The 26,258-nt window shown below is 31.2% G+C and overlaps 3 protein-coding genes and 1 long non-coding RNA gene across 4 annotated transcripts; 2 read left to right on the plus strand and 2 right to left on the minus strand.

Moving 5' to 3' along the window:
- Nucleotides 1–2,402: 2,402 nt before the first annotated feature.
- LOC106449222 lies at nucleotides 2,403–8,807 on the minus strand. The gene is made up of 2 exons (XM_048777948.1): nucleotides 4,007–8,807; nucleotides 2,403–3,552 (listed from the first exon to the last, which is right to left on the minus strand). Exons 1-2 carry the CDS (start codon nucleotides 4,310–4,312, stop codon nucleotides 2,566–2,568), a joined length of 1,293 nt encoding a protein of 430 aa, XP_048633905.1. The 5' UTR covers nucleotides 4,313–8,807; the 3' UTR covers nucleotides 2,403–2,565.
- Nucleotides 8,808–13,319: 4,512 nt separating this feature from the next.
- On the plus strand, nucleotides 13,320–14,123 carry LOC106448132 (lysM domain receptor-like kinase 3). The gene is made up of 2 exons (XM_013890058.1): nucleotides 13,320–13,372; nucleotides 13,445–14,123. Exons 1-2 carry the CDS (start codon nucleotides 13,320–13,322, stop codon nucleotides 14,121–14,123), a joined length of 732 nt encoding a protein of 243 aa, XP_013745512.1.
- Nucleotides 14,124–18,939: 4,816 nt separating this feature from the next.
- LOC106445370 lies at nucleotides 18,940–21,453 on the plus strand. The gene is made up of 2 exons (XR_007339163.1): nucleotides 18,940–20,890; nucleotides 20,973–21,453. It is a non-coding gene; the product is annotated as an uncharacterized LOC106445370 (long non-coding RNA).
- A 102-nt stretch (nucleotides 21,454–21,555) lies between these two features.
- LOC106445369 lies at nucleotides 21,556–23,039 on the minus strand. Its single transcript, XM_022717939.2, has 3 exons — nucleotides 22,704–23,039; nucleotides 22,183–22,633; nucleotides 21,556–22,076 (listed from the first exon to the last, which is right to left on the minus strand). The coding sequence occupies exons 1-3, from the start codon at nucleotides 22,953–22,955 to the stop codon at nucleotides 21,880–21,882; spliced, it is 900 nt and encodes a 299-aa protein (XP_022573660.2). The 5' UTR covers nucleotides 22,956–23,039; the 3' UTR covers nucleotides 21,556–21,879.
- Between the last annotated feature and the right edge of the window lie 3,219 nt (nucleotides 23,040–26,258).

The raw sequence follows: 26,258 nt of genomic DNA on the forward strand, positions 1-26,258 counted from the left end.
TTGCTTTGTGGTGTGCCTCCTTTTTGGGCTGCTACCATATTGCTAACTGTTTCGTCCATTTAATTATGTAACTAGATTTTGATCCGCGCTTAGAAAGCGCAGGTTTTTTTCCGGCTAAAACCAAAGTTTACATAGATTATTATTTTGTGTTTATATAGATTTTTAAAGTTTAAAGTGATTATGATTTATATGTTATCATGAGGTACGCAAATGTAGGTCACAATATTTTAAAGATTTGATAAAATATGTTACTTTGTGGAATAAGGAATATTATGCGAGTATATTGTAATTAAAATATACTTTTTTTTAATTTTTAGAAGATAATGCTAATCCAATTAAAGTAGGTTAGCGAAAATTCTGTAAGTATTAAGGAAAATAATAACTAATTGTGATATTAAATAAAATTTGTAGACGAAGCAATATAAATATTTCCGGATTTTGTTATTAAATATCGTATCTACAATAAATATTTCCGGATTTTGTTATTGAATATTGTATCTACAATATATTGTTAGCAAAAAGATTTGCACAATAAATTTAAATTGAGTTTTTTTAGATAGTTGGTAGCAATTTAAGCAATAACATAGCAAAGTTTAAAATTTGAATTTTTGTCAAATATTTAGCTATACCAACATTATAAGACTGTTTGAATCATACCAAGTATACGCAAAAATGGTTTGGTTTGGTATAGATAGCTTGTATATTAGATTTTGAGATGAATAAGGTGGTATAGATAGTTTGTATATTAGATTTTGAGATGAATAAGGTGGTTTAATGGGGCCAGTCTTATAGTGTTCTAACTCAATAATATTGTCATGACTGTAATATGAATGAGATTGATATATTGAAGAAGCATTTTTTTTATTTTTCGTGTACTATAAGTTATACCAACTACGACATTTTGATATATACATCTTCTCTCTTTTTTTCACATGGCAGCATTCTGTATTAGGAAACATTAATATATAAGATTGTGTTTATAAAACTCGTATAAGGTCCGTATGTTATATAGGTCCGTTTGAAACATTAATAATATAGGTCCAATCTGAAATTGAAAACTATAAGCCAATTTGTCCGTTTATAAAACACGTATGATTTTATATATATAGACTAAAACATATGTGATTTTATATGGACTAAAAGAGAATTAATTATGGTTAGAGTAATATATGGAAAGAGAATAAATTATGGTTAGAGTAATATATGGTAACATAGATAGCAGGCGAAATAATAAGTAGACCAATATACTATTAGTTAAATGAAAGGGTGCAGTAACCTTGTAAAAGTAGATTTTTCAAGACTGCTTCCCTTTTAATAGAATAGATTGATATGTTTTATGATTTTGTTATATTTACAATTAGAGATGTTAATTGTTGAGCAAAGCTTGAAGAGGTTTATTCATTTTAAATTCTCAATATTTTTCTTTGTTATTTTCAATCTTTTACTTCATTAATTCACTCATGTGTGCAAAATAAAAGTGTGATCTTAAATTCATTTTAAATATGATCTTAGAAAACACTCATTAACCCACTCAACAGATCGTGTACATGTTCTTTGCTGCTAATTTTTGGAGTTTCTCTTTGAATTGGGCCGAGCTGTGTGCACACATATCAATTCAAAATGCAAACTTGCATTACCAACTTACAATTTTTTAAAAACGCAAATAACAAATAAAGTATGATCTTAGAAAACAAATTATAACAATTTTTCAACGTTAAATGTTAAATGTAAAAAAATAAAATTTACAATATGATCTTAGAAAACAAATTATATTTATTAGATTTAATTTAAAGTAACTTTAAATTTTTTATAAAATTATAACAATTTTTCAACGTTAAATGTTAAATGTAAAAAAATAAAATTTACAATATGATCTTAGAAAACAAATTATATTTATTAGATTTAATTTAAAGTAACTTTAAATTTTTTATAAAATTAAAATGCATTTTAATGTAAATAATTTTATTGTAAATTTACCCGTCCGTAGGGCGGGCTAACTCCTAGTATTAAGATATTTTAGGGGATAAAGTTCGGAATCGGTAGTTACATTTTTAGTATTTTCATACATTATAAGATAATAGGCCAACAATTTTTTTTTGCTTATGGACGCTTAATTATCTGGGCCATATCTGCATCCAAATTATAAATCCCCGTTGCTGCCAAACCAGATAAGTTAAAAAATTTAATGCATTAGCAAAACCCAAAAAGGTATAGCTGGCCTTAATTCAACTTACCTTACTTGAATATGTGCCTTTAACCCAATTCATTGGCTGCTAAATTTCTACAATTTCTTTGTGACGAGCATAAAATACCTTCGACATTTAAGAGAGATCTAGTGGTAGGTTTTATGACAAGAAAACAAATCTTTATTGTAAAATACAACTAGTGATAAGAGGGAAAAATGTAGAATTACATAAACAAGATTGAAGGAAAAAGGCTTGCTTGCTAGCTATGCTTCATAATATTATATACAAGCACTTTTCTCCTAAACTTTTCACATATTTACAAACACAGAATATGAAGATCAGTTTACAACTGAAAAACCTTTTGAAACGTCTTCATCTTTTATCCCTCAAAATCTTCAATAGCTGTGACTTTAGAGGAATTGAGTTTCCACGAATCTTTGCTAACTTTCAATGGAATCATCATTGGACTACTAAAATCTCCGAAGTTAAACCCACTTTCTTCATTTTCCTTGGTACACAAGTCACCTGGAGGCAAGAAGAAATCGGAAGACAAACCCTTCACATTAAACCCCACTTCTTCAATCTCCCAACTCTCTTCCATTGTAGTCTTTGAATGACTCTCTAAGCTCTCATCAAGCCTCAATAACGATACTTGTGTCTTTCCTCTGTGAGCAATCTGAATCCCATCAACGCTCTTATAATCTTGGATCATTGTCTCAGAAGTAGTTTCCCATAGGACCACATCTTCTTCATCAAGACCAATCTTGATCCGCACGAGATAAGTGTCCTCTAGCTGGACCAAAAGTCCTGTTCTTTGACTAAAACAGCCCCATACGGTATGCTTTACTGTCTCCATACCGTTCTTGCTTCTTGATTTCAGCCCTGAAGTCTGTGTCTCGAGCTTAAGCACGAAGCATTCTTCATCGTTAACCACCTTTTCTCCCACGCAAACCGATCCAGCAAACATATTTGCTGTGGTTTTAGGATCAAGCCCTTGAAGAAACCTTCTGAGAGGCCCAGAAGGTTCATTAGAATGTGCGAGCCAAGGACTTTGCTTCCAAGCTACGTTACCATCACAACCAGCACTGACTTTACAACCGGAAACCACAAGCTCTAAACTCCATTGTCTCGATCCTTTCTTCCATAACACGAAACCGCCCATCTCTCCTCCGTTTCCGTTGTTGAGATTTTTGATCCTCACCATCTTCTTCTTCCTCTTTCCAATTAGGGGTTTCGCTGCACAGAACTCGGTCACTCCCATTTTAACCTTTCCCATGGCATACATACTCTCTACTCTATCCAATGCTAGATCTCCTCCAGATGCTGCAGTGTATTGCTTTACTATGTACTTCGCCATGGCTGCTTCCTATTATAACCCAAAACAGAGCAAACATATGAGAAAACTTGTCGGTCAAGTAACCTTTTTTATTTATGCATTTACATGTATGAATATAAAACAATTTGGGAAAATATATGAAGGAAAATTTCCTATAGCACAAAATATTATGACAAAATAGTACATAAAGAAAAAAATACCTAAAATAACATTTTAAGAGTAAAATGACTAAATTACTATAAACATTTTTAACCTAGTCTCACCCTCATATACTAAATCTAAATCGTAAACTCTAATCACTAGATCCAAACCAAAATAAAATAAAAAAAGTCTCTTTTAAGTTTTTAATTAATGATATTTCGGAATTCTTTTTTTTTTGTTATTTTTGGAACAGAAATGTGTTTTAATGCTACGTGAGACTATTTATGAGGATATAATTTTCCCTAAAAATCGGTAAAATAAGTATATTTATTTATTTACTTACGATAGATTGATTTTTGATGAGTTTGGGCATGGGATGGTCAAGAACATCATGATCGGAAGAGAAAGGAAGAGGGATCAACGGAGCTCCGACGATTCCAAGAAGCATCTGAATCTGAGCGTCATGGCCACCGAAAAGAGTGGAGAGGCTGCTATTGTTATCCGGCGATGACCTGAGAAAACTAGTCTTGACACTTCTCCAAGAGCCGGTCTTGTTGTTCTCGGAACAAAATAACTCCTCCGGCATCGGAACTTCCAACACTGTCTCTAAACCGTCTTCTCTGTCAAAATTAGGACAAAGCGTTCTCATCTTTTAGTCTTGTGTTGAAGTTGAATATAATCGAATAAATGTTGGTTACAAAAATATATGGAGACGAAAGGGTTCAAAATATTATGAGAGATTGAATGGTGTAAGCTAATGAGTTGGCGATTTATATATAGAGAAATAGAGATGACCAACCGACCGAAGCCGATCTGAAACTATTTGTGTATTGTCGTGTTCGCACGCTTCATGTCTCCCTTTGTTCTATCTAATAACAATTGAATATTAGTATAAGTCTCTTTACCAAAAATAAGTAATATAAATTTCCAGTAAAAGAAATAGAAACACATTTTCTTTTTGTCGCCGAGGAAAAAATACATTTGAAGTTTTTTGTCCTTGCCGCTTAACAATTTATTCTTGAATAAAAAGGTTATAAGTTATACTGAGCTTTTTTCTCCAAAAAGAAGAAGTTATATTAAGCTTTTAATTGGTAAAAGAGGACCTTGTAGTAATTTGTAGTTTTGTCCTTTGGTGCACTTCAATGAAATGTGTCAATTGATTTTATTAACTGTTGTGCTTAGTGTAAACGCAGATTGAAAGGTTTAACAATAGTCACACTATATGAAGCATTAATTCAACGGTTGTTTACTTTTAGTTGATAAATAGTAGTTAATTCTTTTTAATGCTTTGATTTTTTTTTAATGTTTGGTTCGCCCAAAAAAAAACTAATCTTATATGATATTATCACAAAGTCAATGTGAAATCTTATTATTATTACTAGGGTCGGTGTGCGCGCTTCGCGCGGATTACATGTTTAATAAAAGTCAGGTCAATTAAAATTTGGAGTTTTGAAGTTTCTGAAAGGGTAAGTTAAGTTTTGTTTATTTTATTATGGGAAGATGTTAGAAGCGGTGATCATTATTTTTTTTAAAAACAACAGTAAGTTTGAATAATAAATTGTTTTGAGGAATTTACTATTTGTAATAAATTGTTACGTCGAATAATAAGAAGTAATGATGGTTTACTTAGAAAATGTAGAATTTTAATATGTTGTTGTATAATTAATACTGTTCATTCTTTTTGATATAGTTGTATAAATCTTTGTTGTCGCTGTATGAATTTGTGATGTAAGATTTCAGTTATAAGTCTAAAAATATTAAATTATTTACTTTTAAAATTTGCAAAATAATATTAGAGATTACAAAATTAGCAAAATAATCTGCAATATTATGTTATGCAAAACAATATTTAATTCTTAACAACACGTTATTCTGGGATATTTAAAAATGTCGAAGAGGTTCCACATGTTTCTTTAATAATATGATACCAAAATATATTTGGTTTATTTCATATTAATTATTTTAAAATAAAAAGCATCTTCTACATAATAGGAAAAGCTACATTTGCAAACAATTATAATGATGAAATATATCTATAATAATAATGTATATATTTGTTATTATTAGAGTTTTGGATGAAAGTATGAAATTAATATAACAATACTAATAATGTTTTTATTCAAAATGAATTTCTAATTTCAGAATACCTCCTAGAGGTGGAGGATCTTGGGAGGATGGTTTGACTATGGTGTTGTGAGAGAACTGTTAATTTAACAAAATGAAGAATATGAAAACAAATAATCTTCGCACTTTCTAAACCACTCCTTAAACAAAAGAAACCACTTACACGGATTACTTTTCACAAGAAAGAAAAGGCACAAATAGATAGGAATGAAAAGCGATGAGTGGATGGTGAAATTCTTCAAACTGTGAGGCGGTGGAAATATGTTTAATGTCGACAGTCATTTGACTTAATGGCAGAATATATTTTATTTAATTCTCAAAAAATGCATTAGATATTATTTGACTCATAATTTACAGTCAAATATGTGACCACACATATATATTGACAACATATATGAATCAGTATCCAGCTAATATTACATTTGTTTTAATTACATAAAGCCCACTTTGTTATGACCTGGCATATTGATTGGTCCTGATTATTTTGCCTATGTGGATAGCCTTAGGAAGCTAGAAATTAGCTTCTTTTATATAGTAGGATTATTTTTTTGGGTCTAATCTTATTATTTTCTTTTGAAATTTGCTTAGCTTACGCCGCCTCATATTATGTCTTTGCTAGAAAGGAACTAACTATAACTTTACTTTCTTATTAATCTTTATTTTTTTGAAGATGGAAACCAAGAAATGTTGATTTGGCAAAGATCGTATCCTTTTATCCGTTTGTTCTTTTGACTTCTTCTAAGTGCATTTACATTTAAGGCCTATTTAGCTAGAAATCAAAATTCAGCGTGATAATTGCAAATCTATGCAAACTTTTTAATAATTGGCGAACCATGACAATTTTTCCATGAGTTGTCAATTATCTCCTTTACCCACACCTTTCTCATTACCTGCTATCCGGGTTGTTCGCAAATAATTAAATTTGTATTCAAAACGCAATACACTTAGTAAAACCGGCTACATTCTTTTAAAACTGTGATATTAGTTATTGCAACCGGATGTATCTATAAAAATTAAAGAGAGAAGAGTTTTGATATATTTTACAAGTAACCTGCAACCGGCAGTTATGACTATTTATTAGTTTTATTTTTGAACCTATTGAAAAAGTAAATAAGTGTACAAAATCGGTTATATTTTTCCAAATTGGTGAGAGAAGAGTTGTAAGATATTTTTAGAGAGGAGAAGTGAAGAGAAGAGGAGAAGATATTTTCGGTGAGGATAAGATATTTTCGAAGAGGAGAAACCGTAGTTGCCTATACATAAAAACCGGGTACAACTAATAGAAACCGGATTTGAGTATATACATAAAAACCATGTACAAAATATAGAAACCAGATTCGAGTATAATTGTCTGAATACTATTTTTGTCGACTTACAGGGACTTCGTTAGGTGAACCCGGTGGAGATGAGTAATGGCTGAGATTTGCCAACATTTGGGAATTGAATCTTAAACTTTTTTTTTTCATTGGGAGAAAAAAAATCAAAAGCAAAAATGAAAGAAAAGAAACAAAATTTGCTTGAAGAAAACATAAGAAACAGAACACATGTTCGTTATTACACACATGAAAGAAACGACAAAGGTTGTTGTAATAAGGAGAGAAAAGAGACCAATTTTAATGGCGGTGACTCGGAATCCACATGATTTGAGGATGAGACCGATGCTACTTGTCGTACTCGTACTCACCTACTCCCGTAGGTTGTTTGGAGGAACTGGGAATTGAGACCGATTCGGGGAATAATATTATTACAGATCCCTTTGTTTTTTTTGCATAAAAAAGAAAGAAAGTCTTAATTCTTTGCATTATTGACACTTTTTGTGTGCAACCGTTTGTTTTAAGTAATCACGTCTGACGTGTAACAGATACTGTACTTTGCTTTTCCTGTGGAAATAAGGACTGTCTTGGTATTACCTAAAAAGGTACAGTGTCTTACCCATCTACCTAATTATCTCATATATTTTTGCTATCTAGTGCAAATCCCCTACATTTAAACGATATGCATAGTACTGGTAAATAGGCTTACAAAAATTTCTTTACGCTGACCAAAAATATAATGGGATAAAAAAAAAATTCTGAACATAACAAAAATGGAATAATTCTACTATGGATAGAGTTGCAAGATGGAGCCAAAGTGTGGATACAATATGTGTTCTCTGTAAAACGGCCCAAGAGACAAGAGATCATCTCTTTTTTGAGTGCACTTACTCATCACAGTTATGGAGTTCTCTGGTAAAAGGGATATTGAAAGAGACGTATACAAATGAGTGGAATGACATTGTGATTTGGATATCTGATGTGAAGATGGAAAGGATGTGACTGTTTTGTATCAGATATGCATTTCAAATAGCATTGTATACTCTCTGGAGAGAGCGAAACAAGGTTCGTCATGAGGAGAAGCTCATGCCGATTGAAGTGCTGAAGAAACTGGTTGATAAAGGGGTGAGAAATAAGTTAAGTCTGATGAGATCAAAGGGAGTAAGAGGCATGGAGAAAGGGTTACAGTTTTGGTTTAGTACAAGATTGTAAATTTCATTAAAAAAGTTTTCTTAAAGTTCTAAAGGGGAGTTACTAAAACAGATTATATAGGCTGCACTTGATGTAAAAATGATCTTTTTGATGAATAACAATTTAACATTCATTCAAAAAAAAAAATGGAATAATTTTTGTTAAATTTACTTTATCTTTTACACTATCCTTGGGCTATGCTGTAAATTTTGCCTATACGTAAACCCATAATTAAAAACGATAGCGTAAAAACGAACGCTAACGTGATGCGAAGTATCTTAAGATTGTATGTTTTGGCAAAATTGTATTCCCTAGGAGTTGTGATCATCATAAGGAGATACACGTACGAGGACGTGATTTCTAAGTGGTAAAAGATGAGATTAATTCAAATTATGTACTCTCTTCGTGATTATAGATTTTTTATTGTTTTTACACATTGAAAAAACACATTAAATCACTATAATAAGTATATCATTTTTTATAATTTTCAATATTCAATATTTTTAACCAATAGTAATTTACTATAATCAATTGTTTTTTTGAAAATCGTAATTTTTAATAGAAAATTTAAAAAGTATCTCTTTATGAAACAAATTTTTTTTAAAACATCTAACTTAATGAAACAGAAAGAATGATATTTACTATACTTAATCTAAAAATGTAAGCAGCAGACGAGAAATAACCAAGTAGTTTTGATATAGTAGTAAAGGAGTTACAGCTGAAGCTTTCGTTCTGAGTTCGATTCTTTTTGGCTATCTATAAATATTTTAAGTGACAAAAAATCTCAAAATTTCTGTGATTTTTTGGTGATTTATCTTTAAGACGTTGGATCTAGAAAATCTTTGGAATGGCACAAAAATTATCAAAAAAAAAAAGGACGAGAAAAGGATAATGAAGAGGCAACACTTTGATTGGGAAATGAATTATCGGCCGAACGTGGCTGACGAAGTAGCAGAAGACCAACTATTAATATTCCCTTTAATTTTTATTTGCTTGCCGTTACGGCTACACTAAATTATTAAGTATAATACTATATAAATGTTTGTGTCTATTAGTTGCATTCATCATGCAGTCATGCATCTATTGAGTTCAATCTATATAATATGATCTTAATCATATTTTTGATTTTTTCCACCAGAGCATTGTATCGTATACTATATATATATATATGTGCATTATTAGTGAATAATGATGATATGCACGCTGTTAAGCCTGTTATGAATCTTTTTGCAGATATGCAATTTGTCTGCATAACTCATTAGTAGAATAAATATCACTTCTTGATACCAGAAGGTCCAGAACAGTTCAAACAAATAGAGAAAATCCGAAACAAAATCTAGACCTGATGATATCTTAAAGATTCTACAGGTAAGGTTGTTACGATAGTTCACGTCTAAAAGTAAAACGTATGCCACTTCATTATATATTGAAATCAAGGACGAGGCTTACGCCAAGTCTAATGAAACATTCGTCTCAGACACCCAAATTTGTAAAACATAAGTTTTATGCCACCAAATTACTAAATTTTTTACTAAATAGTCTACGGTTTCCAAAATCTCAAGACCGACCCTGATTGAACACTTATTTATTGTGAATAAACAACAAATGCAAACAAATTTAAGAAAATCGAAGAAGCTTAAAAGAGCAAAACGTTACTGATTTAAGTATCTGATTAGAATTTGTATATCGATTATGTGAATGAATAAATTTATAATCTCTTTGATTCATATTCTTATAAAATCTGATTTTTTTTCTTTAAGAAAACATTTTTATTTTAATAAATACTAAGTGTTTTCTTGCACCATGTGTAGTAATAAAAAATTTAAATTTAAATCATATTTAAAAGTAAAATTTTATTATTATTTTAGATTTTGTTATTATTTTACCAATATTTAGTTTAAATTTTGATTTAATTGAGCATAAATTAAGATAAATAAACAGTTTTGTTTATTTTAAATTATATTAAAAAAAAATATGTATATCTTTAAATTCTAATCTTAGATAATTTTTATCTATTTATTTTCATAAAACATATTAAATTAACTTGTAAACATTTTAATACAAAATTGATCTAAAATTTGAATAATTATCAAAAAGGAAAATTAAATAGTATTTTTAAAATTTGTAGATATATAAAAGATACTAATAGTATCACGATTCAATTTTATAATTTTATAATGTTTTAAATGATTTTGAAATTTTTTTTAAATAATAAAATTGTATAATTATAAAAATAGAAATAAATAATGTTTTGAAAATTTAAATATAAATATAAATAGGTCGGATTTTTTCGTGTTCTAAACATTAGACCCAATTAGGTACTTAGAAATTTTCTGCTTAGGTTTGGGTTGGTTTTTGTCGGATCCATGTCAGTTCGAATCTACAATTAAAATACATGTAATTTCGGGTTCGAATCAGTTCGCATATTTATGATTTGAAAAGGACTCAACGTACCCAAATTGGACCACAAACCAAAGAAATACCCAAAACCCGAAAAAATCCAAAAAACCAAAAAATACCCAAAATATATTCAAATACCTGAAATACCTAAATTTTACACGGATCTGACATGAAGACCTGAAATTTTACCCAAATATCCAAATTATGTTTCTGAAAATATAAAATTTACCCGAACTCGAAACTATACCCAAAAATCTGAATCCGGAACTTAAGAAAAGTATTTGTAATACCAAAAATATTCCAAAACACCAAAATATACATAATATCTACAAGAAGTTTCAGATATATTGGATACCCGATTGAGTCTCGGATAGGACCCGGACCCAAACCAAGACCTGCGGATCTATGAAAAAAGAAGACCCAATAGGTACATTAAAGTAGATCCGGTCGCAGACCCGAACATGTATTTTCAGGTGGTTTATGTTCGAGTTTTTGGGTCCAGATAAAATGTTTAGGCATGATTATAATTTTAGAGTGTTTACACACTTTAAGAATAAAAAATACAATACTAACAATAACACTACTTTAATACATAATTTATATTAAATATATATTATATGTAATACTTGTTTTAATTAATAATGGGTAAAATGGATTAAAATCATATAAAGTTATATTAAAAATATAAAACTACTATTTTGTGAAACAAATAAAAATATCAAAAAACTATTATCTTCGTGGAACTGAGGGGAGCACGATCATATTTTATATGAACATGTAAACTTCTCTATAGTGAACGTAAAATTGATCGATTAGAATCATAGTTGCCAAGTTAATAAGCGTATCTATCCGTGGGCTGCACCTCCCAATCGGGAGTTAGGTCTGTGTCTTTAATAGACCCGGGTTAACCCTTTTTAAGTTTATAAAAAAAAAGTTAATAAGCGTAGATCTCTAGACCAGAAAGAGAGAGAGAAATGTTGTCTTGGAGTTTATACCATTCGAAATGTATGATTATATTATAATTTATATATAAGGCCAAATAAATGTATGATTATTATGTTCAATTACCAAAAAAAGTTAATCTACTTTTCTTAATGTAAGTACTCCTATTAAATTTTGATATCTTGGGTTTTTATCGGGTTTTAACCGCATTCTTTCATTTCGTTTTTAGTTACTCTCTCCGTTCCTAAATATAGGATGTTCAAAAAAAAAATTGATGTTCTAAAAAGTTTTTAGTACATTTTTACCAAAAAGTGTTTAGTACATTTGTATATGCATTTTTTTTTTGACGAAATATATGCATTTTTGTGTTATGGACTTATGGGTCTTGGATCGGTTCCTGCAGTTTTCATAGTTATGATTTCTCTCTTGTTCCTAATGTTATATGTGGTTGATGTTTGGTCATGCTTACCAAATTGTTTATTGTTATTCAATAATTCTTAAATGATAGATAGAAATATGGAAATGCTTCCCAGTGATTTGTAATTTTGATTATATATAGCATTTTTTTTTCAGAATGGAAATGTATATATTATATGATTGATAAGTTAAGCATGAAAATTATAATAGTACTGACCAAAAAAAAATTATAATAGTAAGGGATAACAGAAAGGAAACTGATTAGAAACATTAAAAACCAAGATACAAAATCAAAGGTTCCGACCATTGTGTCGCTGATTGCGGATGGTTAATGGAGCTGACACGAGCTCTGGAACTGACGTGTTCCCATAGACCACCATCGCCCATACAGGATTTGCCTTCTTTAGCACGTTGGCTTTGTCTTTCTCTCACGTGTTTTGTCCAGCGCCGAATTGGCTTCGTATAAATCAGAAATCTCAAATATTTTTACTTTCTGTCCAATATAAAAGAAAATGATATAATATTTATATTGTTTTTCCCTCTCAGGGGCACTTTTGCAAGTCCCCAGCAACGGTTTCTCAGTTGGCTCAGCTGAGAATATGTCGTATTGTTATATGTAGAATTAATCGCATTGACTGAAGCTTGTATTAATTAGATTAGCCGCAGACTTGAAAAGCAGTAGCATTCTGAGGTGGATGAGTGTTTTTTTTTCTTAAACACTCAAATCTATACTATTAAAACAGAATCATACTCCTGCCTTTTCCAGTTAATTACATGCCACTGCCATTACCTTTTTTTTTAATAAATATTGCCAATTATTTTAGACCAATCCGAAGTATTCGATTTTTACAGCCTATCAAAACTATTTAAGCCCACAGCAGAGTAAACCCGTACTTTTTTAAAATCCAAACAGAAATGAATGTTCAGCCCACCGAAATCATCTTCATGATCAAACCCTATAATATGTAAACCCCATCGAAATCATCTTCTTTTTTTAACAAACCCTATACCCTGAAATGAAAACCCTAACGAAGATGAATATAACATATAGATAAACATAAATGTAAATCAATCACAATACTAAAAGCAGAATACCAAGCCTTCTAACCCTGTCCACGTCAGTTAATATATTCAGCTAATCAGAGATCACTATTTTGCCATGTCATACCAGTTTTAAATCGACCAATACAAAAACCAGGCCATGCATCTGGGCCATTAGTAATATCCAGTGGTCAATACGAAGCCCATCTCATTAATACATAATCTCTAATGAGGGCTATTATCGTGGCGACTCTTCAACCCACTCTCCCTCATTCAATCATGTTCTTTACTACTCTTTTCACGTTTCAGCTCCCTTTGTTTATAAATCATTAAATATCAAAATTTTGATCCAGGCTGATAATCATTGAATACCTTGACCATATTGACAGACATGCGTTTGAAGATCTTCACAACCACATCAAGAGCTCGGCGGTGATCGTGACGGAGCCCGATTTCAACGCCAAGATCTGCCACTTCGGCACCGCGAAGCTCTGCGGGGAAACAGACGGATCGAGAGATTCCAGAGCCGTTAGATTCGAAGGAGTGATAGGATACATGTCGCCGGAGTTTCAGGCTTCGGGGGTTGCGACTCAGGAATCAGACGTGTTCGCCTTCGGAGTCATGATGCTTGAGCTTCTCTCCGGGGAGGAGCCGTTGAAGTACAGGTATGAGAAATCGATAGGGGATTTTGAACGGACTTCGGTGATTGAAACGGCGAAAGCGGTGGTTGACGGCGGAGATGGTGGTGATTTAGAGGGGCGGTTGAGGAGGTGGATGGATCGGAGGTTGGGGGATTCATTTCCGGTGAAGGTGGTGGAGAAGTTAATGCGGTTGGCGTTGGAGTGCGTGGAGGATGAGGCGGTGAACCGGCCGGAGATGGGAAGAGTCGCCGGAAAGATATCGCAATTGTATTTGGAATCGGAGAAATGGATCTTCCAACCAAGATTAGAAGCGAGATCCAGAGCGGCAGACATGGACATGAAAAATATGTATGGAGGAATTTTTGTATTCCTGCCTTTCTCAGAAGATTAGTTCCCTAGAGCCTTTCTGAAATGAGTGCTACGGTATTGCCACATCGTTTCAACTCTACGGGAAGGTAATAATAGTTAGTAAAATTACTTTTTGGTTTTGATTGCCAAATTGTCTTATAATCCGTGTCCTAATTTTCAGCCATACAATAAAAAACGTTTTCCTGGTGAGCAAGAGATCATACCACAATTACCTTGATGTTGACTCTGCTTGGAACTGTGTATCAGATTCTGAAAACCCGACATGTGCAGTCATGAAGCACACAAATCTTTATGGTGAGGCCTACCGGCTAGCTGTAATTGATGATCCATGTAGCACCTTTGGTGGTATTGTAGTCGTTTGATTGGTTTGGAGCTGCTTATGATTCAGTTAAAATTTCATTTTGTATTGGGGTCAAAAAAATTTAGTATGGTTAAATTTCATTTTCAAGTAAAGAAAATTTATTTTACAATTTTTTTTAACAAAAAATGAATATTTAAAAAAAGAAGGGGGTCAGCTGCCTCCACCTCTTCCACACTGCCTCCGCCCCTGGGTGCAACGTTGCTTAAGATACATCCACTACTTCAGCTCAGGAAACCGATGGGCTGCATCTACTGAAGTAAGTTTATATCAAAGATTTTTTGCTGTCTTTTTACCTGTCTGTGGAAAACGATGATGCAGGCATCTGTTCATAGCTCAAAACAAGCAAAGTATTTGCATCTGCCATAATGGAGACGAAAATCCATTTGATTTTTCCTAACTCTGTTCTGTAAATGTGTAAATGATTGTTTACTTTCTTAATCTTGCTTTGTTTTCTGTAAACTTCATTGATTAGAATTTTCGCCTTAGAGTTACTTTTTGAAACGTGACCTCGGATGAATAGGTTCGTCTTAATCTTTCTTTGATGATACACAGAGACTTGAGAAGAAAATCTGATTTTGGTTTGTCATCTTTTTTTGATGATATACAGGGACCTGAGAAGGAGATCAGATTTTGGGAAAAATTGACAGTGAGATGAGACCATGATTAAGATGGGAACAAATACGAAACTAGAATGGACCGGTGAATTTTTGAAATATTTTGAAGTAAGCCCACACGTTATAAAGAAGTGTTAGTTTTTTTTCCACAAGAAAGATGCTTGATTTATTCAGTTTTCTATAAATCTGCTTCTTTCTCATAAAATCAAACGACAAGGCTAAAGAATAAAACCAAGGAAATCATAGCTTAAGCATCTCAAAATGACCAAATTTCCAATATCTTTAGGAGTCCCTTCTCAAGAGATGCTAAAGGAGACGAGAGGTAAAGCTTTTTGTGTCTACTCTGTTCATAACCCTCCATCAGATAAAGTAGAAGACGTAATTGTTTTGGAGATCCTTCAGTGACAAGTTCGGAAGTTGTCTTCAAAAGATCTGAACGGAGGAAAAATATCTCCTCGCTATCGCTGATCTTGGTGTCGCTTCACTCTGACTCCGCTTTGTATAGTATCTATGTTGTTCAATCAATTCCCAATTGTCTTTTTAAACTACCGTAAGAAGATCAGATGATCGAAAGGGTTGGGTTATGTATATATTGTGGCACACCTAATTTCCAAAACAATTAAGATTAGCGATAAGTTTTTGGCGATAAGTTTTTGCTGACCTTTGTATCTGCAATACTTCCAAAAAATATAGTAAATTTACCAAACTATATCAGTGTATGTATCTTCCAAATCAAAAAAAAAATTGCATTGGTTAAATATTATTCAAAAGATTTTAAACAAAAAGATTTAAACATTTTTTTAAAAAAAGGTCCACAGAAATACAAAACAATATTCTTTAAGACGGCAGAAAATATCTCAAGGTGGATTAAGAAACAAACTACTCTATTTGATATATTATATTCAACTTAATTTTTGTTTATCATATCAAAACTTTTGACAATTTAAAAAATCTAATATAACATGTCTACATATATCTATGTTTAGTAACATATAGGGATAACTTTAACCTTTTAACATATATCCTAATCATATTATTGCAATCTCTATCGTAAAATATATATACAAGAAAAATAATTTTAAAAAATATACAGGAAATATGAGATATGACCTGATTTAACTTATTGAAGCTGTATTCATACATATATACTTGACAATACTTTGGTGTAACCAAAAAAATATAATTGTAACACTGCTTCATGATATAATTTATATTTGAAATTCAAAAGGTATATAGAATTTGAGAATTATCGTAGACATATTTTCTAACATTTTTTTTTACAATTTATTTCTTCACAAGTGATGCCAAGAAAATTATGTGTAGATAATTAGTGAAAGGTTCATGTATCTAAATCTTAAACTCATTTTTAGCTATGAAGTTAGTTAGATCTTTCACCACTCTATGTTTTAGATGACAAACAAATACAAATGCGTAAACTAAATTGTTTCCAAGTTACCATTAAACAAGTTTTGTATTTGATAGACATATAACTGTCTTTCTATCCATAAGATCTGAGTATTATAAAAATGTTATAGAAAATTAATCCGGGCGTAGCCCGGAAAAGGCCCTAGTGTTCATAATAAGCTTATTTAGATGATGCATGACACCTACATATATATATGTTATGATTCCTTTACAAAATGCAATATGTAATGGTGGACACTTTAATCAAACCAAAAATATTAAAATATTGACCACAAGTTACTATGGTATAATTCGAATTTTTTATAACAATAATTAATTAAAAATCTAATAACAATATTTTTAAATAAATATTTTACTTATCTATAGTTTGGTTACCATATCTATTTGAACTATAAATTTTTCAACTCATCCCCTAATTTTCGTAATTAATTAAAAAACATATAATTATATTGGAATGCCACTGACTTTTCTTGCTTTTTAGTGTAATTATAAATAGTATTTAAAAATATCACTTGGATACCAAATCTATTCCAAGTATGTTCTTTAACTCATTCCGTAATTTTCTCTTCCTATTAGAAATATAAAAATAATATTATGGCAAAGCTTCCCTATTTCATATACCTATATTAAATGTAACCCAAAATATAGAGAAAAAATATTATATTTTTGGCTAAAATCATGTTTCAAATAATTCAATCTAATCACATTGCTTGTGCAATACCCATAGAATATCTTGGGATTTTGAATTTTTAACTGAACCTTCCTAATATTAACAATTATTGATATCGAAATCAAAACCACAAAATCTCGAGAGATATGATCTAGAGTATGCAACAAGTTTCACGGAAAACCTAAAAACTTCTCCCTTCAACCTCTTCATATTATAAATAGCAATCACCTCTTCCTAATCAAACCCACACCATCAAACAACGCAATGGCTACACAAAAGCAAATCCAAACACGGCGTGCTTCTAATGAAAAAGTGACCATTCAAGACTTGCGGCTGCGGCCCTGGCACACTACTAAACTAGTTCATGTGAAGGTTCTACGCTCTTGGGTCCAAAACATTCAACTATCAGGTGAAATCATGGAATTCATCTTTATGAGAATGTAAGCAATCGTAACTGCCTATTTATGGTTTTGAAATATGTATATTTTGTTGTTTATGTCTTGTTTAAAAGTTTGACTGTGCTCTTAATATTTTCAATCTGATTTATTACATGTGCAAGGGTGATAAGATTCACGCAACATGTAAAATGACTTACATTGAGAGTAAAGGGAGGCGTCTTCCGTTGTAGTATGGCGCAACATTCAGAATTTCCATGTTAGACCTGCAATAGGAGCTTAATATTAATGACGATTAAATGATGCTTTCTACTCATATGGTTATTTTGATCATTCATATATTTTATATAAAAAAAATTAAATTACTGGTAACAAAATTTTCATTGTGGGATTAATAGTTTTAGTAATTTATATATTTTTAAAAATTAAGCTGTCAATAACTGTTCAAAGCTTTTATCAAAAAACAATTGCTCAAATAATTTTAAAAATTAAAATATTTATGTATTTTAATTGGTATATATTTTAGTTTAAAACAATACATATATAGATATATATATATATATATATATAATCTTGATAATTAATTAAATTAGACTTATTAATTATATGATTTTGTAATCATTTTTATTTTGACATAACAAAAATTTTAAACCATGAATCACAAAATTTGAATGTGAGACTTTTAACCATTTTAATAATTTATTCTTTTTAAAAGTTCAAAATATAACATATACATAAAAATCTAAATTTTTTATTATATGGTTAATGTGGTTTTTTAATTTATTTTAGTTTTTTAAAATTAAACTAATATGATAGAAGATACACTAATTTTTTATCAAATCTTTATTATTTAAAATCATTAATTGACATATATACTTTAGCCATATTAGGCAATTCCGTAATTTTTATTTAAGGAAATAATCAAGAATATTAATCATGATATTATGGTTAGTTTAAGAAAAATTTTATTATATAATTAGATGGATAAACATATTTCTCTAATGATTCTAAGAATCATCCTGGTAATGACATGTGACTACAAACATAAGTTTTAGTGATTCAATTAATATATAGCGGATTTACAGCTATCATACATCGTTTAATATTATTTTAATTATATAATTAGGAAAAATATTTAAAAGTTAAGGAAAAGTTATTTAAATAAATAAATTTTAGAAACATTTCAAATAAGAATTTAATTCATTTATTTATTTTACTTAAATTTAAATATCTATGAATATATATATATATATATATATATATATATACACAATTTTTCCTTACTCGGGTTTCATATCAATTTGTTTAGCAGCCTCAAACTAATTTGATTGATGCAATGAGAAAGAGAAGTGTAAAAAAATGACTGGAGATATGAAATTAATCAATACTATTAAATTAGGAACATATCCTATTGATAATAGTTGAATCCAATTTAAAATATAACTGCAATTAAAATCAATATTACATGTTTAAATATTTAAACTACCATAATCTACCTATTACGAAAATGGTTATCAAACTAACTCCCCTTTAATTCCTATATTCTCGGGACCATCTCTCTTATCAATACTAACTGATTAAAATCCACGGTTACGTATGTTTTATACATATGCGCATGCATATAAAACTATATCACAAACTCATAATGCGCATAACAGACAATACTAACTAATTAAAATCCACGGTCACATGGAATAACAGTCGTGTAGTATAGACATGTTCATAATGACAATCATAAAATCTGTCTATTACCTTTTGACCGTGTAGGTAAAAGTAACACTATATTAAAGCACACACAAAAATATTAAAAAATAAATTAGAAAACTAAACTATCTTTTTTGATTCAGGTATTTTATATCTAAGTTACTTAACTTATTTAAAAATAACTGAAATTATCAAAATACAACATGTTAAGATTTATCAAGACTTATATATAATAAATTATCTCAAAATCACTTTCCCATTAACCTATATAAAATATCCAAAATTTTAAAAGGCACGTCTACCGTATTCTAAATCAAAATTTAGAATTCACGGTTACGTAATATATTTGAGCGGGTGGAAGAATATAAACCATAAGATTGAAATATATATATATTTTTGACGAATTATGTTAGGTAACTACTAAAAAAAATAATATGTTGTAAACTTTACGAATAAAGTTTAAAAATAATTTCTGAAATGCATATGACACAAGTGTACAATTATGCAACCATTGACATATTTAATATAATTACCAAAAATTATATTAAATTAATATTAATATTAAACACAAATATAAAAACTAAATTTCTCAAAATTAAAACAAAAATATACCCGCTCTTTGAAAGAGCGGGTCATAATCTAGTATTTTCTTACAATAAAACTGAAAGTCAATTGTATCTACTCTTAAATTATTCCTTTCTTCTTTTTTATCAACCACACGTGAAATTATAAATAAGCTCATTTGGAGATCAAATGTTTACAATTTTTCATTCTCTTCATGCATAGAAATTGCTTATTATTAATTCCTCGTTAATTTCATTTGTTATCATCATCATCCCCATTTTTATATTGTTCTTCTGGTGGTTATATTTTTTTTCTTAAGATGTATAGTTTGAAAGTGATAGATAAAGGGTATATAGTTTCGAGATAGATTTTAGAGGTATAAAAAATTTAATATGAACTTCAATAAAAATATTTTAAAAAATCATGATTGTGATCATTTATTTTGCCTCTAACTTCTCTCTAAAAAGAACTTCGCTAATACAACTCCGACTTTGGTAGCCGGTGGCTTTCGCCGCCGGTTACTGATTTTCTTTTTTTCTTTTGTAATTAAATAAGACTTTTCGATCTGTTTGATCGATCTTAGTTACTTCCGATTAGCAGATTTGTTTTTCCTTAAGGGATTTTGCTGTGTTTTAAAATCTGTTTTTCTCCTTTCCTGATCTATATATTATCCCGTTTGATTTTGGAGGGTTTAAATCTTCTCAAAAGTTATGTTTGATTTGTTACTCAGCGAGAAATCAATCTTCGCGTTCAAATTCGTGGGCGGAGTGGAGTATCCAGAGTTGATAAGAAATCGAGTTGTTTGATTAAGCGAAGGAGAGAGGATGCGGTTTCAAATTAGCTGGAGTTCTCTTTTTGAAAACATTATGGGCGAGACTCTGCGTTTTATCTCCTTGAAACTTCTCACTGGGCCTAATACTTGCGGGTTGATGAAGAACATGAAAAGATCCACGTAGAACGGTCAAGCAGTTTAACTAAACGGAGAAAAAAATTCACGGTGTTCGATCCGGCAGAGTTTCCAGCGTCACATGTGATGCTTCCTCCGATTCCAGAAAGGTCCTGTCACATCAAGGAGTACGTGTCGAGCATGCACTTAATTTTTATTTAACTAAGACCTGTAATTTTACTCTTTTGATAGGTGGTGACTGGGCTGAAATATTGTATGGGTGGGGATGAACCGTTTGTTAATGGGCTTTTCTAAGCTTAATGAAAAGCATCCTTGACAAAAAGAAAAAAGATTCCAAAAACAATTTGGAGCTCCAGGGTCGGGGTACTACGTAGTTTTAAAAAGCGCTTACAGAGCAAATAATGCAACATGTAACTTTAAGGAGTGATTTAGAGAGATGGAGAAGGAAGGCCCTATAGTAGCCCATTTCTGGAAGCCGAAAGACCGTGCTGTTGTGCCGAGGCGCAAAGAAGATTCAAAGCAAATTTAGATTGGGAGCCTACGATAACAAAGAGGTAATCAGTTTACATGTGCTGGAATGCTTAGAATCTTTGATTAAAAGGAAGCATCATCGGTTCAAGAAAGCTTGTCTTTCTTTGATCAAACATCTCATCACCGTTTGTCTTTCTTTTATTGTCTTAAACTAAGCAAGCTTGAAGCCAAAGTTCACAAACCTTTCTCAAGACACAAATGCTTCCAGATACAATCTTTTTCCATCACCACTATGATTCAACACAAACTTTTGCTTCATTTATTAAAACAAACCAACCAAACAAATATTATAAATACTTTATTGCAAACCCATAGATTCCAAAAGGAGCAGAAAACACCCTGAAGTACTCTCAACTCATCATCTATTCTGTTGCGCCGCAACTACAACTACAAAGACAACCTTAACCCAAGGAAGAGCAGCTGAAAATTCCTCCAAAGACCACCAAAAAATGGTCTTATTAAAACCTAGTTCTGTTATCATCCTAATTTAAAAAAATAAATTAAGCAATAACCAATAAATCCCCCACACAATTATTCTTTACTATAACCAGTAACCATCTATCTCACAATAAATCTAAACCATTACAGAACCTGATTATTTTTAAAATCAGTACACCCATTCTTGTGGAAGATTACTTTCTTCCTTGGGACAGCCACCAGTTACCGCAGACTTGGTACCACGGTCGAGTTTGCTACATCCTGCAGAAAGATGAGCTTGCGAACGTGATTGAATCCCACCAGAGAGTTTTTCAGTTTTAGGATGTTCTGTCTGAACAACCTTTGTCGGCAACTTAACACACTTACCTGAAATTCAGTTTATATTTCCAATTTAGCTTCTAGAAGTCGAAAAAATCTAGCAAAATTTATCAAAATTAAAAGACTTTAATTCATGAAAACTCGTTAAAGTTACCTGCTTTCTTACGGGAACCAGAAGGGTTTGTGCAATTCCGGGGAAGGAAAAAACCCGTGCCAACAGACGGCTGTTTAACGGCGGTTGGAGCGGTTAAAACGCCGGTACCAGCAACCGCGGTTGGAGCGGTGAAAACGCCGGTACCAGCAACGGCGGTTGGAGCGGCGAAAACGCCTCCAACGGGATAGTGATACGTGGACAGAGCGGGTTGCGTCTGCCTTAGCCAGTAGTAGTAGTAGTAATGGTAGTTGTAAAACGCCGCGTTTTGAGGAAATGGTGGGCGTCTGTTGGGTTTTGCATCAACTTTGATCTTGGGGACTTCTCCAGCTGCAGCAGATACAACTTTCACAGAGTCGTCTTTACGGCACGGAGTTTCCGGCGGTGAAAGGGCTTGCGAGAACGGACCGTTGGGACTCTTGTTTCCACTCCGAGTTGACTCAGTCGAATTCACCTGAACCAAGATGAGCGAAACTATTGAGTCTCAAGTAACATTTTGAAAAGAGTAAAGCTTTTGAACAAACCTTAGCCTCGTCGATGGGAGGAGGGGAAGGGAGGGCGAGTCTGCGAGTCAACCCGGCAAGGAAGTCATCTTCGTCTTCCGTCTCCGTTACGTCCTCTGGGGAGGTGAGAGCGAACTCGTAAGGGAACTCGTTGGGGAAAAGATGACTCAGAGTTGATTCGGAGACAAGGGCTTTCTCCATTGGTCGTTCGAATGCCGAGAGACAAGGCGAATTGATGTCAGAGGACGCGGCGGCTACTGGCGGCGCTAACATTACGACAGTGGTCCTCTGTTTGTTTGTGTAATAAAAATTGTTAGAAGAGGCTAACAGAGGGTTCTCTGTTTATAAAGGTACCAGGAAGGTTTAATGAGACAGCTAAAAATATTATAATATTTGCTTTTGTACCCCTAATGTTTATGTTTATTTTATTTTATTAGTCCGTAATTCCTGGTCCACATTAGATAACCCAACTGGTTGTTGACCAACAAGATGTAAAAGCTCAAATAAGAAAACGAGAAGGCACAGGTGTTAGTGGTCTGGTCTGGTCACACTTATGTGTTTATGTGGGATCTGATCTCCACTAAAATCCAGCCGCTGTTTCATTGTCTGTAACGTACAAAACATTAATAGGAATTATAGGAGGAAAAACTGGTTTACAGTGTTTATCCATTCAATAGAAAACTGAAATCCAGAGTCTATTTAATTTAAGGGTATGTTCGGATACCCATTTGAGTTTGGTCGAGTTTATTCAGATTTCTAATTTTTGGAGTTAAAATTTCAGTTTCATTTGGATATTTATAAATTTGTTTCGGTTCGGATAAACCATTTAAATTATTTTTCAAAAAATAAATTATATATACTTTAAATTTCGCAGAATTTAAAAATAATAAATATAATATATATAAATTTGAATAATGTATACCGAAATATCTATACTAACATATAAATATGTTTGATTTGAATATTTGAATAGATAATTAATAGATATTTCAATTATTATTGGTGTTTTGTATTCTCCATCATTTTTGTTTATTTTTATACTATATATAAATTAAAATATCACATTAAACATAAACAAAAATTTAAATTTAGTTTTTTTCTTATACCTTATATTTTTAATTGTTTTTTAAAACGACTATAAATTATTTAAATTGTTAAAAATCTCGCTTTGAAAATTTTATGAGCAATGGTTTGATTTTCTTTTTGTTACAACAAGATGCAAATAATCATAAAATTATATGAATATAAATTATCATTTAACAGACATTCAGATTATATATATATATATATATATCTATTTTAGATCCTTTAAATTAAACTACATATCATATAAAAATATAAAAAATATATTAATTTAGAAATTTACATTGAAAAACTATTGAGACCTTAATATTTTAATTTCAAAATTTTCATTTATTTTTTTTAAAAATGATTCTAAATTACTAAAATTATTAAAATCTCATATTTGCTTGTATCTCGTGGTGTATTTGTGTTTATTTATCTTTTATTTGATGGATAATATGTAAACAAAAATCACTGCTATATGTATTTATCAGAGTTCGTAACTTATTCTATTTTTTTGTTTAGGTAATTTCACTGATCTTGGTTGTCGTCTTCGTCTTCTTCGGCATCTGCGAAAGTAAGTTTGTAACTTGTTAAATAGATGGATGTATAGTTTGTATTTGTTTAGCTCACAAGATGTTTGTATCATTGAGTTTTAGTAGAGGTGATTGGCTTGGTATATTTGTTTTGAAGTTTATTTGTAAGATTAGACAAAAAAGAGAGGTGATCATTAATGATTCGTCTTTTTTGAAATTCTAATTTTTAGTGTTTTGATTGTTTGGGTTGTTGTGGTTTCTTTTAAGCTGTAAAATAAAGTTTTGTGTAAAATTAGTTTTTTTTTTCTTTTCTTTTTTGACCAAAAAAAAAAGTAAGAGAAATAAATAAACGACCACATATCTTGGGTAGGAAATATTTTTGATTATTGATGTTAGCACAATATAGACAGTAATATAAAGGAAATTATGTGTTGATTGTTTCTTACGGATCAATGAGGAGACGAATAACGAATCGAGTTGTTTCTTTGGTGAAGTCAGAGCCTTGAACATAACATGATTTGTCCAACCACATCTGCGAGTTTAAATATCATTTATGATATTGAAACATAATATAAACTCAGATGCAATATGATAATATACCTGGGAGTTCTAGGTTTGTGTTCGCAGTCACTTGGAGATTGTCAAACAGTCTAATCATGACTGGAGATTGTTCTCAGGAGCACATGTGATGACTTCATCAATAATGGTTGGTGAGATGAAACGAATGAGGAATGAATGATCAGTTATCTTGTACAAACTTAAGCACTTATCAACCTCAAAACGATCGACTTTCATAATGGAATAGGCTTTCAAAGATGACATGTAATAATTAGCACGTCAGGGAATAAACCCATAAATCACGGAATCTGCAAATAATATTATTCAACAAAGAATCATAAAATCAATTAAAAACAATTATGTTACATAAGTGTGATAGATCGAAGATTAACTTACTTTTTCATCAAGGAAGAGAACCGTGATTCCCATAAATTCACTGTCTTTCTTGAAGTTTAGGGAATCCCAGAAGCGAATGAGAGACTCGAAGGTTGAGTGTCGGATGCCGGGGACGCCGATTTGAGGAACTGGAAAGGCAGAGAGAGACATTTTCTAGAAGATGATTAAAGCTAAGAGGAATCAATGAGTTTTGCGGAGATGCAGATTGAGTTCATCAAAGATGAGAATCATAGATATATAGGGTTTACGGAGGGGCTACAAATCAGTAACATTTATGATCAAGCGATTTAAGATGGGGAGATGAAGAGTTCACCGGTGAAAAAATAGATTACGAACAGACACACGGCACAACTATGTAACTCAGACTTGTCTGAGACAATGATGAAAAGAACCCTAGCTCATGTTTAACGACGACAGTTTACAATATGGGAAAACTATAATTGTTGCAAACTTGAGTTTTTTTTTCATATAATGTGATGAATTCCCTTTAAAAATGAAACTCATAATACACTTGTATGCCCGGTCCTCAGAGGAAGCCGAAGAAGTAAGGACTTCCAACTTTCATAAATATATATTAGTTTCGGCTATCAATGTACAAAGTATCATTTAGTTTAGTGGTATAAGTGTTGGTGTTTATATCTCAATAACCCGAATCTAACATTTTTTAACACTTTTTAAAAGTAGAATCTACAAAATGTTGACATGGCACACAAAGGAATGAACAAAATGTCTCATTATAATTTAGATTTATTATTTCATAAAACGTAAATAAATACAAAATAAATAAAATACTTAAAAATAATTTGTGTACATAATGTTTATTCTCCGCAAAACCCGGATATTTGACCTAGTGTAATAAATTGTCTAACATACGTAGTACATATCACTACGTACCAGATACCAAAAATTTAGCATAATTAAATCAATGATAAAGATCTTTGAACATCAACTATCTATTAGATAAACTTAAAACAGAAAATTATCAGTTAAGTAAAAACAAAATGGAAAAATCAAAAGATAACTG

This window comes from Brassica napus, chromosome A4 (assembly GCF_020379485.1).
Source record: "Brassica napus cultivar Da-Ae chromosome A4, Da-Ae, whole genome shotgun sequence".
Taxonomy (NCBI): domain Eukaryota; kingdom Viridiplantae; phylum Streptophyta; class Magnoliopsida; order Brassicales; family Brassicaceae; genus Brassica; species Brassica napus.